At 46.9% G+C, this 13,320-nt stretch overlaps 1 protein-coding gene across 8 annotated transcripts in view; it reads left to right on the top strand.

Moving 5' to 3' along the window:
• The window catches only part of SLC25A27 (solute carrier family 25 member 27), a 55,605-nt gene that overhangs the window by 24,775 nt on the left and 17,510 nt on the right, over window positions 1–13,320 (top strand). For 4 of the 8 annotated variants that reach the window (XM_039530673.1, XM_039530675.1, XM_039530671.1 and 1 more), the window contains exons 2-5: window positions 3,059–3,250; window positions 7,103–7,187; window positions 11,863–11,985; window positions 12,293–12,405. In XM_039530673.1, coding sequence (XP_039386607.1) covers window positions 3,059–3,250; window positions 7,103–7,187; window positions 11,863–11,985; window positions 12,293–12,405 — 513 coding nt within the window. Of the gene's footprint in view, window positions 222–1,112; window positions 1,219–3,058; window positions 3,251–7,102; window positions 7,188–11,862; window positions 11,986–12,292; window positions 12,406–13,320 lie in introns of those variants that run through there. The other 4 variants (XM_039530668.1, XM_039530672.1, XM_039530677.1 and 1 more) reach the window with 2 other exon arrangements.

The raw sequence follows: 13,320 nt of genomic DNA, 5'->3' as shown, positions 1-13,320 counted from the left end.
GCTCCTTGGTGCTGCTGGACCTTCAGGAAAATGACCTCAAGAGAGTGACTCACTGACTTTTAATTCTTTCCAGATTCTTTTGGGTGGGTGGGTGAGTGTGCCTGTTATGTTACATGCTGAATGCTACCCCCAGGAGGAGAGAAGTTTGCCTTTCCCAGAGAGATGGCCCCGAGCCAGCAAGTTCGCGCTGTCAGCCAGTGCAGCGGCTGTTGCAGAACTAGGTACTAGCCACTTTGATTTTATTAGAGGGAAGGGTGTCGTGATTGACTGGGGTGGGGGGTAGGGAAAATGCTCAGCCCCATTCCCTCAGCTGTCTGTTCACTGCTGCTTCAACATTCAGCAACTTCCTGGTGCAGGGAACTTGTGACACCTGCCTCTCCTCTTTATACTTTTCTGTGTAGTGCAGCTTACAAAATAGATTGCATCACATGCAGGTGTGAAAGTAACTTAAAGGACTTACCAGTATGCTGGAGTCCTGACCACAGGTGTGCCCTCAACCGGAAGAGGTGTGGCCTCAACTGGAAGAGGCGTGGCCTTTAAATCACCCCGGGAGCTGCAGAGGCGGCTGGGAGCCCCTGGGGCTCAGGGGTGATTTAAAGGGCTCGGGGCTTTGACCACAGCTACAGCAGTGGAGCTCCAGGCCCTTTAAATTGCTGATGGAGCCCTGCTGCTACCCCAGGGCTCTGGCAGCGGGGCTCAGGCAGCGCTTTAAAGGGCCCGGGGCTCCCCACAGCAGCCGGAGCCCCTGGCCCCTTAAATCATCACTGGAGCCCTGCTGCTGCTACCTTGGTGCTCCAGCAGCCGGCCTCAGGCAGCGCTTTAAAGGGCCAGGGGCTCCAGCCCCTGCGGGGAGCCCTGGCCCTTTAAATCACCACCGGAGCCCTACTGCCGCTACACCAGGGCTTGGGCGGTGCTTTAAAGGGCCCCGCAGCAGGAGGCGTCCTGGGCCCTTTAGAGCGCTGCCTGAGTCCCACTGCTGGAGCCCCAGGGTAGTGGCGGCAGGGCTCCGGTGGTGATTTAAAGGTTCCAGGGCTCCCCGCAGTGTTGGAGCCCTGGGCCCTCTAAATCACCGCCGGAGCCCTGCCGCCATTACCTGGGGTTCAGGAGGCGATTTAAAGGGCCGGGGCTCTGGCTGCTGTAGGAAGCTGGTCCAGAAGTACTGGCTGATCACATGGTTTCTCCGGATCTGCTGCTTTGCAAACTTGGTGTTGCTCCGCAGTAGGTATTTCAGATCTAGGGCTTGTCTACACTGGCAATTTACAGCGCCACAACTTTCTTGCTTGGAGGTGTGAAAAAACACCCCCCTGAGTGCAGCAAGTTTCAGCATTGTAAAGTGCCAGTGTATACCGTGCACCAGTGCTGGGAGCCACGCCCCTCGTGGAGGTGGTGGTTTTTTATAGTGCTGGGAGAGCAGCGCTTTAGCGTTGCCATTGTAGACTAGCCTCAAATCTTTGCCGTTGAGAACAGTGGGATGCAATAGTGAACCAAGACAAGTTCTGAGTGATTTAAATGTGCAACGTACTCTTATTGCTGATAGAACACCAAAAGGGTGGAATAATCAGTTGAAGTTGACTGTGTGAGTAATTTGCCTTCTACAGTTAGTTTAGAATAGCGCTCCCCCTTCTCTCCAAAAAGAGATTTAATCTTGTTGGGAAGCTCATGTTTCTAATTACAGCAGAGCTGTCTTTAGAGACGTGTGTCAGTGCAACGAAGAGAGAGCAGATATTTAAGGAAGAGGGAGTGCCTATACAATGCTGCGCTGTGATAAATAATTTGATATTTTGTAATATCTGCGTAGTGTAAACTATTAATTTGTACATGCAAACTTGGTGCAATGTCCTAATGATTTAAGGGTTCTCTTTTGTTTAAAGATATCCAATACAAGAAATAATATTGGGATTATACTGTGACTTTACCGGCATCCCAAAGTATTATTATTAGTGTTGTTTATTATTTGTATTACTGTCGTGCCTAGGAGCCCTAGTCATGGGCTAGAACCCCATTGTGCTAGGCTCTGTACAAACACAGAACCAAGAGATAGTCTGTACTCCACAGACATTACAATCTAAGTATAAAACAAGAGACAACCGGTGGATGCAGGCAGCCTGGGAAATACAAGGCAGTGTTGGTTAGCACAAGAGGCTCAGCACACCAGCAGTCTAGCTGTTGTCAAGTTTTTTTTTATGTAAGGGCAGTGTGTAACTGCACTGCCCCAGAAGCAGCACAGGGAATAGATTAAGGGACACTTTCTTCTCTGGTTCTGCTTTGTTCCAATGGGGAAAAGTAATCTTCTATTAATCCACGCCAGGGGTCGGCAACCTCTGGCACGTGGCTTGCCAGGGTAATCACCCTGGCGGGCCGGGCTGGTTTGTTTACCTACCGCATCTGCAGGTTTGGCCAATCACGGCTTCCATTGGCCGCAGTTCGCCGCTCCAGGCCAATAGGGGCTGCGGGAAGCGGTGCGGGCTGACGGATGTGCTGGCCGCAGCTTCTTGCAGCCCCCGTTGGCCTGGAGCGGCGAACCGCAGCCGGTGGAAGCCAGGAACAAAGCAGCTCCCCCATATTGTGGGATGGAGCAGTCAAACATCTGCCCATTTCATGCTCCCCTGCATGGGGATGAGGAGATTACTGGCTCTGCAAAGTGTGCTTTCCCTCTGGAAATTCAGAGTGGCCACTTGAGAATGAGGTGCACTGCATTGTGCACACCAAAGTCTTGGTCACAGAGTATGTAAAAGGGTGGAAGTAACTGAGAAGGATTTAACGTGCTCCAGCATCTTCCAGAAACTCCAAATGCTTCTCCAAAGAAACTTCAAAAGCGGGGCAGGTGGTAAGCATTGGATTTGGAATGACAAGAACTTGGAATAGAATGAAAAGCGATTGATATATTTTTGCTATCTTGTCAAAAGGCACCATGAATAATGATCCTCCTGCCTCAGTCAGGATGAGCACCTGCTAACAGCGCTTGCGGCAAATCAAACGCTGCCAGCCTGCGTTTCGCAACATTATGTTCTGCAGGATGTGGCCTTGTTCAGCTGTGTTCCCTGTTATTTTCTGCTAGTAACCTTTCCCCTGGATCTCACGAAAACGCGACTGCAGATCCAAGGTGAAGCTGCCGTTCGTCGGTATGGAGCTGCTGGCAGAAGAGCTGTACCCTACCGTGGCATGCTGCGTACTGCAGCAGGGATTGTTCAAGAGGAAGGCTTACTAAAACTCTGGCAAGGAGCAACACCTGCTGTCTACAGACACATAGGTGATTATCTTGTCCCATAGCAATGAGTCAGAATGCTATATGCCCGTGGTTTTCAAACTTTTTTTCTGGTGACCCAGCTGAAGAAAACTGTTGATTCCCACGACCCAACGGAGCTGGGGATGAGGGGTTTGGGGTGTGGGAAGGGGCTCTGGGCAGGGTGAGGGGGTTGGGGTGCAGGAGGGGGTCATGGCTCTGGGCTGGGGGTGCAGGCTCTGGGGTGGAGCCGGGGATGAGGGGTCACAGCCAATGGGAGTGCGGAGCTGGTGCTCAGGGTGGGGGCAGTCTGCAGAGCTCCATGGCCCCCCTGCCTAGGAGCCAGACCTGCTGCTGGCTGCTTCCAGGGCGCAGCGCGGCGTTGGAACAGGTAGAAACTAGCCTGCCTAGGCAGGCAGCACCACCGACAGGACTTTTAATGGCCCTGTCGGCGGTGCTGACCAGAGCCACCGCAACCCAGTGCCTTACATTCTGCAACCCAGTACTGGGTTGTGACCCGCATTTTGAAAACCACTGCTGTGTGCTATGTCCCACAGCTATACTGTCTTGTGTCTTAATCCTGCCATGTCTCTTTGTAACCCTTCTGGCAAGTGCCAATGGCAGCACAAGGGCTCATTCAGTGTGCCTAGAGATCCTCTTAAACTGTGGCTTGAGCCATCACCCAGAGCCGTATTCTGACTTCTGGTTCTGGGAAGTAAAAGTAAAACTTCACCAGTTACCTTTGCAGGTCGTTGTTCCCCTCTCACAGGCACTCAGCATCCTTGGGATCCTGGAACCACTGGTTCCTTTTATTTGGGGGGGGAGGGAAGAAAAAAGTCCTAAAGCCTGATCACTGCACATATATTTACATGCAACACAACAACCCAAACCCAGTTAGAGTGTCAGTTGTTCAGTCAACCCTGCAGACAACCCTGCAGACAGTAACTGGCCAGCTTACTGAGGATCCTTAATCACACAACAGTTCTCACCCACCTGAAACCTCACTCCCAGCTCTAATTAGGGCTTGTCTGAGGGCTTGTCTACACTGGAACTTGACAGTGTTGCAACTTTCTCGCTCAGGGGTGTGAAAAAACACTGCCCTGAGCGCTGCACGTTTCAGCACCAGCGCTGGGAGCTGTTCCCCACGTGGAGGTGGGTTTTTTATAGTGCTGGGAGAGCTAAATTAAATTAAATTAAATTAATGGAGATATACCTATCTCCTAGAACTGGAAGGGACCCCAAAAGGTCATCAAGTCCAGCCCCCTGCCTTCACTAGCAGGACCAAGTACTGATTTTGCCCCAGATCCCTAAGTGGCCCCCTCAAGGATTGAGCTCACAACCCTGGGTTTAGCAGGCCAATGCTCAAACCACTGAGCTCTCTCCAAGTGCTCTGGTGCAACTACACAAGCCACATTAAAGCACTGCCACAGCAGTGCTTTAATGTTGCTAGTGAAGACGTGCCCTGAATGAGTGCCAAGAATGCCACTTACACAACCCCTGAAGATGGGACATTTCCCCACCTGCATAGCTCCACCCTCGCCAGAATGACTGGCCTGCATCGTGCATGTTAGGTCACGTAGGCAGGGGTGGGGCAGTGTGCTCTTCAAAATGGCATCCCCTAGCCATGAAACCAGACAAAACCACATCCTGTGTTGTCTCAGTACAGGGTAGGGGACAAACAATTTAAAAACAGGGCTGTCTGACCTAAAACTGGATGAATGGCCTGCCTAACATGACTGCTCTGGTTGGGTCTTGCCATGACGTCAGTTCTGCACCCCCACCGCAGTTTGTCCAGTTGGGCCTCCCTGTGAAGTCAGTTTTGCAGACCTGTCACAGATGGTCTTGGTGAGGTGTTGCTGTGAAGTCAGTTCTGGTACCCCTGCCACAGCTGGTCTAGTCGGGCCTTATAGTGTGGCTTCATCGCTGTTGCCACTGCCATCAGTTCAGTCCTACAGAATCACTCTGCGCAGAGTTTGGAATCTCCAGGTAGGGATTGGAGAGGAACACTAGACCCTGAGACAGAGTCGTGCTCGCTGGCATCAAGCTCCTGGTCTTTAGAGTGGAGTTTTCCCAACCCTACCTCGCTGAACTTGAATTGCATTCCCTAACCAGACTGTACTACTTGTAATGTCTTACAATGTGTTATCATTCATGCAATCAAAATATAAACTAGTTCCAATGCAGTATGTAGAACTATGAGTAAACAACATTATAATTAAGGCTAAGATTTAGTCACAGGTTAAGAGTCATAGACAGATCACGGGCAATAAACAAAAATTCACGGCCTGTGACCTGCCCATGACTTGTACTATAGATACCCCTTACTAAATCTTAGGTGCGCCTGGGGCGCCACTGCTGCTCAGGGGAGGGATCTGGGGCAGGGCCGGCTTTAGGCCTATTCCACCAATTCCCCCGAATCGGGCCCTGCGCCCAGTGAGAATCCCTTCCCTGGCTAGAGGCGCCTTTTTAATTTTTACTCGCCTGGCGGCGCTCCGGGTCTTCAGCGGCACTTCGGCGGCGGGTCCTTCACTTGCTCTGGGTCTTCGGCGGCACTTCGGCGGTGGGTCCTTCAGTGCTGCTGAAGACCTGGAGTGAGTGAAGGACCCGCCGCCGAAGTGCCGCTAAAGACTTGGAGCACCGCCCGGTAAGTACAAGCCCCACGTGTTTTTTTACGTGTTTTTTTTTTTTTTAGTCATCCCTGCCGGGGCCCCATCGAAACTGTTTGAATTTGGCCCTGCACCTCCTAAAGCCGGCCCTGCTCTGGGGCACCACTGCTGCTCAGGGGTGCCGCTGCTGCTCCAGAGGGGAGGCAGCTCAGGGGCAGCGCCCAGGACTGCTGCTCCTCTGGTAGCCCCTGGGGCCAGCTGCCTGAGGCCGCCTGAGCAGCAGCCGGTGCAGTTGGCCCCAGGGGTCAGCCGTACCAGCTGCTGCAGGAGTCATGGAGGTCCTGGAGAGTCACGGAATCCAGGATCTCCGTGACAGACTCTCAGCCTTAATTATAGCCTGTAGAGGGACCCAAGTGCTCCATTTCTGAGCCTTTTTGCTGTTACTTACATCCTTGCCTGAGCTGGAATGTGCAGTCAAATCATACAATCAAACATTTTCAATTGAACCCCCTATTTTTCCATTGAGGTCCAGGACTCAAAGTGCTTGTCTACATGGGGATATCGAAGAAAATTAATCCAAATTAACTAAAGGTTGGAATTTGAAGTGGATAGTTATACAGCACTTTTCATCAGTAAGTCTCAAAGAGCTTCACAAAGGAGGTCAGTATCATTACCCTCAATTTACAGAAGGGAAGTGACTTCTCCAAGGTCACCCAGCAGGTCCATGGCAGGGCCAGGACTTGAAACCATGAAATCCGAACCGCAGTCTAGTGCCCCATCCATTATACCACATTCCCTTCTCGTTAGCAGGAAGAGGTTCTCAGAGATAGCTGGTTTGTATTTTTTTTAATTGCAAATACACTGACAGCAGCAAATCTTAAAGGGATTGCACCTGTGGGAGGGAACGCACATAGAGGATTCATTAATGGCTAGTTTGCTGGAAATGAAACAAATCTCAGACTGGTGGTGAGATGGCCAGTGAAGTAAAGTGTCTTAAAGTGCTGAGACACCTCGTATTTGTGACAAGAAATACCACTTAGCAAAAGAGATTCTGTTACATTAATAGGTTCATGGCTAGGGCAAATATTCCACTCAGCCTCGTCTTCCTCCCCTTTTGGATTATTTATTATTACAGTAGCAACCAAATGCCTCAGTCAGGACCAACGGTCCCATTGTGGTAGGTGTTTTACAATTAATCTCTTGGTTTTCTATTATAGTACAAACAAAAGAGAGGGCTGTTCTAAAAATTCTCTTGTGGTTTTGTTTTCTGTAGTGTACTCCGGAGTGCGGATGGTTACATATGAGCACATTCGTGACTCTGTGCTTGGCAGAGCTGAAGACGAGAGCTTTCCTCTTTGGTAATTCTGTATATATGTGCTACTGCTTACTGTTGGGGTTGTCGTTGTTACAGCAGTTCCATAGGCCCTGGAAAAATGTCTCTCACAGCTTGTCTACACAAGAAAGCTGCACTGGTTTAACTAAGGTGTGAATTTAAATTGATTTAATAAATCCAGTTCAAACATCTGTGAGGAACTCTTATTTCAGTTGAAGAGCAGCTTCCCTTGGTTTAAGTTGACTGGGAACAGGTTTGAGCAAAACTGCAATAGGAGTGTCCACACAGGGGTTTCCACTGGTTTGACCAAATTAGTTTAAAATCCTGTGTAACTTTCCTGTGTAGACTAGGGCCTGGAGTGCAATTCATTCGTATGCAGTTGGCCAACACAAGGCCTATGCAACGTGTAAGGTACTATTCGATCTCTGCTTTGAAGATTTAAGTGGTACATAGTCCTTGCATTGATTGTTTGCACAGAGCGAATTTCACCCTAAATCACTAACTTGCAAGTCAGTAATTTGCAATGAATCTCTCTGTTATTAAAGAGAGTTGGCAATTTTATTATTGAGACATTATTGAGGGCACAAGAGAAAACTATCCCACTGCATAGGAAAGATAGGAAGTATGGCAAGAGACAGCCCTGGCTTAAGCAAGAGATCTTCAAGGATCTGAAACTCAAAAAAGAGTCCCACAAAAAGTGGAAACTAGGTCAAATTACAGAGGATGAATAGAAACAAACAACACAAGCATGTAGAGACAAAATAAGAAAGGCCAAGGCACAAAATGAGATTAAACTAGCTAGAGACATAAAGAATAACAACATTCTACACATACATTATGAGGAAGAGGAAGACCAAGGACAGGGTAGGCCTGTTATTCAATGGTGGGAAGCAAGGGGGAACAATAACAGAAAATGTGGAAATGGCAGAAGTGCTAAATGACCCCCAGATCCTCGTCTTCAGTACTACTGCACAGCCAGTTATTCCCCATTTTTAGTTGTGGTTTTGGATTTTTCCTTCCTAAGTGAAGTACTTTGAACTTGTCTTTATTGAATTTCATGTGGTTTAATTCAGACTAGTTCTCCTATTTGTCAAGGTCATTTTCAATTTTAAACCTGTCCTCCAAAGTGCTTGCAATCCCTCCCACCTTGGTGTCATCGGCAAATTTTATAAGCATACTCGCGACTCAATTATCCAAGTCATTAATGAACATATTGAATAGTACCAGACTCAGGACAAACCTTGCAAGAACCCCCTTGGTGTGTCCTCCCAAATTAAAGGCAAACCACTAATAACTACTCTTCAAGTACTATCTTCCGAACAGTTGTGCACCTACCTTATAGTAATTTCATCTAGACCAGTGCTTCTCAAAGTCGGGCCGCCGCTTGTTCAGGGAAAACCCCTAGCAGTCCGGGCTGGTTTGTTTATCTGCTGCGTCTGCAGGTTCGGCCGATCGCGGCTCCCACTGGCCGCAGTTCGCCATCCCAGGCCAATGGGGGCTGTGGGAAGGGTGGCCAGTACATCCTTCGGCCTGCGCTGCTTCCCACAGCCCCCATTGGCCTGGGACGGCGAACCGCGACCAGTGGGAGCCGCGATTGGCCGAACCTGCAGACGCGGCAGGTAAACAAACCGGCCCGGACTGCCAGGGGCTTTCCCTATCCGTGACTTTTACTAAAAATATGCATGACAAAATGGGGAGCTGCAGAGTTTTTAGCTCTCCTTCCCCACTAAGTAGACAACCTACACTTTCCGTCATCTTTCTCTTGCTCCTAGTGTATTTAAATAAGCTCTTCCTATTGCCAGGTATAACTCATTTTGTGCCTTAGCCTTTTTGATTTTGTCTCTACATCCTTGTGGTGTTCGTTTGTACTCCTCCTTATCAATCTGACCATCTTTCCACTTTTTGTAGGATTCCGGGTCAGTAAAGAACTCCTGATGGAGCTGTATTGGCTTTTTACTATACTTCCTATCTTTTTTTTGCATCAGAATAGTTTGCAGTTGTTCCTTTAATATTGTCTCCTTGAGGAACTGCCAGCTCCTTTTTCACTTAGATTTTCTTCCCATGGGACCTTAGTTACCAATTCTCTGACTTATTAAAGTCTGCTTTTCTGAAGTCCATTATCCTTATTCTGCTGTTGTCACTCCCTTCTTTCCTTAGAATTACAAAGTCTGTCATTTCATGATCACTGTCACCCAAATTGCCTTTTACCTTCAGATTCAGTACCAATCCCTCTGTGTTGGTCAGAATCAAGTCTAAAATGGCCATCTCCCCGGTTACTTCCTCCACTTTCTGGAACAAAAAGTTGTTCCTGATACAGTTCAAGAACTTATTGGAAATTGCGTATGTTACCATTATTACTTTTCCAACAGATGTCTTGGTAGTTAAAGTCCCCCATTACTACCAGGTTCAGTGTTTTGGATATTTCTGTTGTTTTAGAAATGTCTCATTCACCTCCTCTTCCTGATTGGGTGGTTGATAGTAGGATCCCCCTCTCCCTCATGACATTACCCCTATTTTAATCCTTTTATCTTTATCCAGACTCTCAACTGGTCTGCTTCCCACCACCTTCTGGACCTCAGAACAAGTATATATCCTTTTGCATAATGCCACCCTCCTCCTTTTTCTCCCTGCCTGTGCTTTCTGAACAAGTTACACCCCTCTATATCAATATTTTCCCCTACTCATTTCTTTCTTCTTGCTCCTTTGACCCTATTATAATTTTCCATGTCTCCCCCCATCCTAACATTTAACCCTCTGTTAAGGTCACCTTTTCTGGTGAAAGTAATTTACATTTAGTAATACCTTTCAGTTATACTAGTAATATATGGAGCACAAGTAAGGACTTATTTGTAAATTATATGTTCATTTTTATCTTGCCTTTAAATCGTAAGTGTGGGAAAAACCCTAAATACAAGAGGTTTTCAGAGGATTTTATTTCCTCTCCGCCGCAGAAACCAGTTTCCTTTTGTAAGTGGAAGTATGGGTATAAAAATATTTTTATCGAGACAAATAAAAGGGCATCATATGCTAAAAATCACCACATGCCTGATCTCTCATGCTTCAGCACAATTGACATCAGTAGAAACATTCAGGGGTATCTCAATGGAGCTAGATTCAGTGATGCACAAGTTGGGGATGACTGTTCAAACATACAAACAAAAGACTCCCTAAAACCTCTCCAACACATCATAAAGGATCTACAACGTATCCTGAAGGACAATCGTTCATTCTCACAGACCTTGGGAGACAGGCCAGTCCTCGCTTACAGACAGCCCCGCAACCTGAAGCAAATACTCACCAGCAACTACACAACATACAACAAAAATACTAACCCAGGAACCAATCCCTGCAACAAACCCTGTTGCCAACTCTGTCCGCATATCTATTCAAGGGACACCATCATAGGACCTAACCACATCAGCCACACCATCAGGGGCTTGTTCACCTGCACATCTACCAATGTGATATATGCCATCATGTGCCAGCAATGCCCCTCTGCCATGTACATTGGCCAAACTGGACAGTCTCTGTGCAAAAGAATAAATGGACACAAATCAGACATCAAGAATTGTAACATTCAAAAACCAGTAGGAGAGCACTTCAATCTCCCTGGACACTCAATAACAGACTTAAAAGTGGCCAATCTTCAAAAAAAACTTCAAAACCAGACTTCAACAAGAAACTACAGAACTGGAATTAATTTGGACACTTGACACCATCAAATTAGGCCTAAATAAAGACTGGGAGTGGCTGGGTCACTGCAAAAAGTAATTTTCCCTCTGTTGATATTCACCCCTTCTTGTCAACTGTGGGGAATAGGCCACCCTGACTGAATTGGCCTCATTAGCACTGACCCCCCACTTGGTCAGGCAACTCCCATCTTTTCATGTGCTGTATATTTGTACCTGCCTACTGTATTTTTCACTCCATGCATCTGATGAAGTGGGTTATAGCCGATGAAAACGTATGCCCAAATAAATTTATTAGTCTCTACGGTGCCACAAGGATGCCTCGTTGTTTTCCCTTTGAAGTGTTAATATGCTGAATGCCCCTCCCTCTCAGCCTGGCTAGTTGCATTACCTGCCTAAACTCAGACTTCTGGGGACTACCTCCAAAAATCTCAGAACTTGAGGAGGTACTGCAGATGGTGTAACCATGAAAGTAACAACTTGGAATGCAATGGGAATAGCAAGAGTTGCCAAGAAGACCATTCTTGAGCCCCACACCCCACTGCTGTGCAAATTCACTTTACAAAAAACAGAAAAAGACTAAATTGACTTTAAGTATTTGATACCAATTTCTTTCCAAATAAAAAAGAGAAATCACAAAGAGAAAGTGGCAGTTAAGGGGAGGGAACTAACTTCTGGCTATTTCTATGGTTCCTGAGTGCAACCAGCACATATTGGTGATGTATATTAAATATTTTATTTCCAAGTTACGTTTAAAACTGTATAAGACTGAGAAGAACATTATAGACTATATTAGCCATCTGGAGTTACTACAATAATTGATTAAGCTCTGGCTGTTCACGTGAGAAGTGGTTGTTTAAGATTCCATTTCACCTGGAAGATGCTACAGAGCTTGTTAGGTCAGGCATTCATTTTCATTGGGAAACAGGCATTGTGGTTTCATAGTTGTTAACATCTTGAATGTATTCTGGAGAAAAATGGGAGCTTAGGTCCCACTTTACTTTTGTACAGGAGATCTGTAGTTGGAGGGATGGCAGCCGGTGCCATTGGTCAGTTTTTTGCCAGTCCAACTGATCTGGTGAAGGTGCAGATGCAAATGGAAGGAAAGAGGAGACTAGAAGGGAAACCATTACGGTGAGTTCTCAAGTAAGCTAATTTTAATTGCCATTTTTGTTGTCAGTGGTCATTCTGTGGATGTTGACAATTGTCATGCAGTGTCGGACAGATTTTTAGGACTTTGTACAGTAACTCCTTACTTAAAGTCGTCCCGGTTCCTAAGAATTTTTTTTTTAAATGTGTGCTACAGAAAGCACAAGAAGTCCTCCTGGCATATGTACAACAGAAGTTTGTCCATCACTGAATTCTCTACTCATTAGCGGAATGAATGAATGTTTGCAAAGACGTGAGATGCTAGAGAAATGTCAAATATTATTTATTTCAGATTTCATGGAGTGCACCATGCATTTGTGAAGATCCTGTCTGAAGGGGGAATTCGGGGCCTTTGGGCAGGTTGGGTGCCAAATGTCCAAAGAGCTGCTCTGGTAAACATGGGAGGTAAACATAATAAAGTAGGCCTGAGCTCCTTAAGTGATTCTCTCTTCCTTTGTCCTTCCAGGACCATTGAGATAAGTTGCGTTGTCTTTGCCATCCTTCCTGAGGTTTTATCTGTAGGATGGTGAGGTCTTCTGGGTTCAGGGATGTTGCCTAAGGAACTCCCTCCACAAGCATGTCCCTCAATGTCCCAATGCTCAGTAGAAGGCCTCTTTCTCTGCATCAGTTTACTTTTGACCTTTTGTCATTTTTTGTTGGCCTGTTTAAATTTGCTTAGCAGAATGGCTGGTAATTTCTAGGCCACTTGGCCCAAGGCTATTTTAAGTATTTGTTGCTGATGTATGTAAATCCCATTTTTAAGACTGATGGGCCAGTGTCAGAGGAGGCATAAGTTACACATCACTAAGGGTGTTGTAAGGACTAGGGAAAGGATAACAACTAAAAAGAAGGTATAAAAGTTAAAGTATCCATTGTGTCACAGGTGAAATTGGTCCTTTAAGAATGTGTGGGCCTTGTCCACCTGTGACCAACTAATTACCTCTTACTAAGTTTAGAAGGGGGATCATGTGATAGTTAATAGGAAGAAGGAGGCTAGCATGATATTGGAAGGGCCAGCAGGGTGGGCTTTGTGAGGGGCACCAAGAATCCCTGAGTTGGGGAAAGAAAAGTGCTCGGGGCTTAGGGAAGAAGCCTGCCTCTGGTGAAAGCCCTGAGAGGAACCCCCTCGTGAAGGGAGTCTGGAGGTACAGTTATTGAGGACTGGGTTTAAGACAGTTTTAAGGAAGAAGAGCCCAGGAACGGTGGGACTGGAAGAACTCTCTGGGGAAGAGCCTGTTGTTGTGTCCGTAGACTGGGTGTTGGAATGTGGGAAATCCTCCTGTGATTGTGGGAGTAAGAAGGTAAAATTGTGCCAATAAA

This window comes from Mauremys reevesii, linkage group 3 (assembly GCF_016161935.1).
Source record: "Mauremys reevesii isolate NIE-2019 linkage group 3, ASM1616193v1, whole genome shotgun sequence".
Taxonomy (NCBI): Eukaryota; Metazoa; Chordata; order Testudines; family Geoemydidae; genus Mauremys; species Mauremys reevesii.
This window is presented reverse-complemented; position numbering and strand designations above follow the sequence as displayed.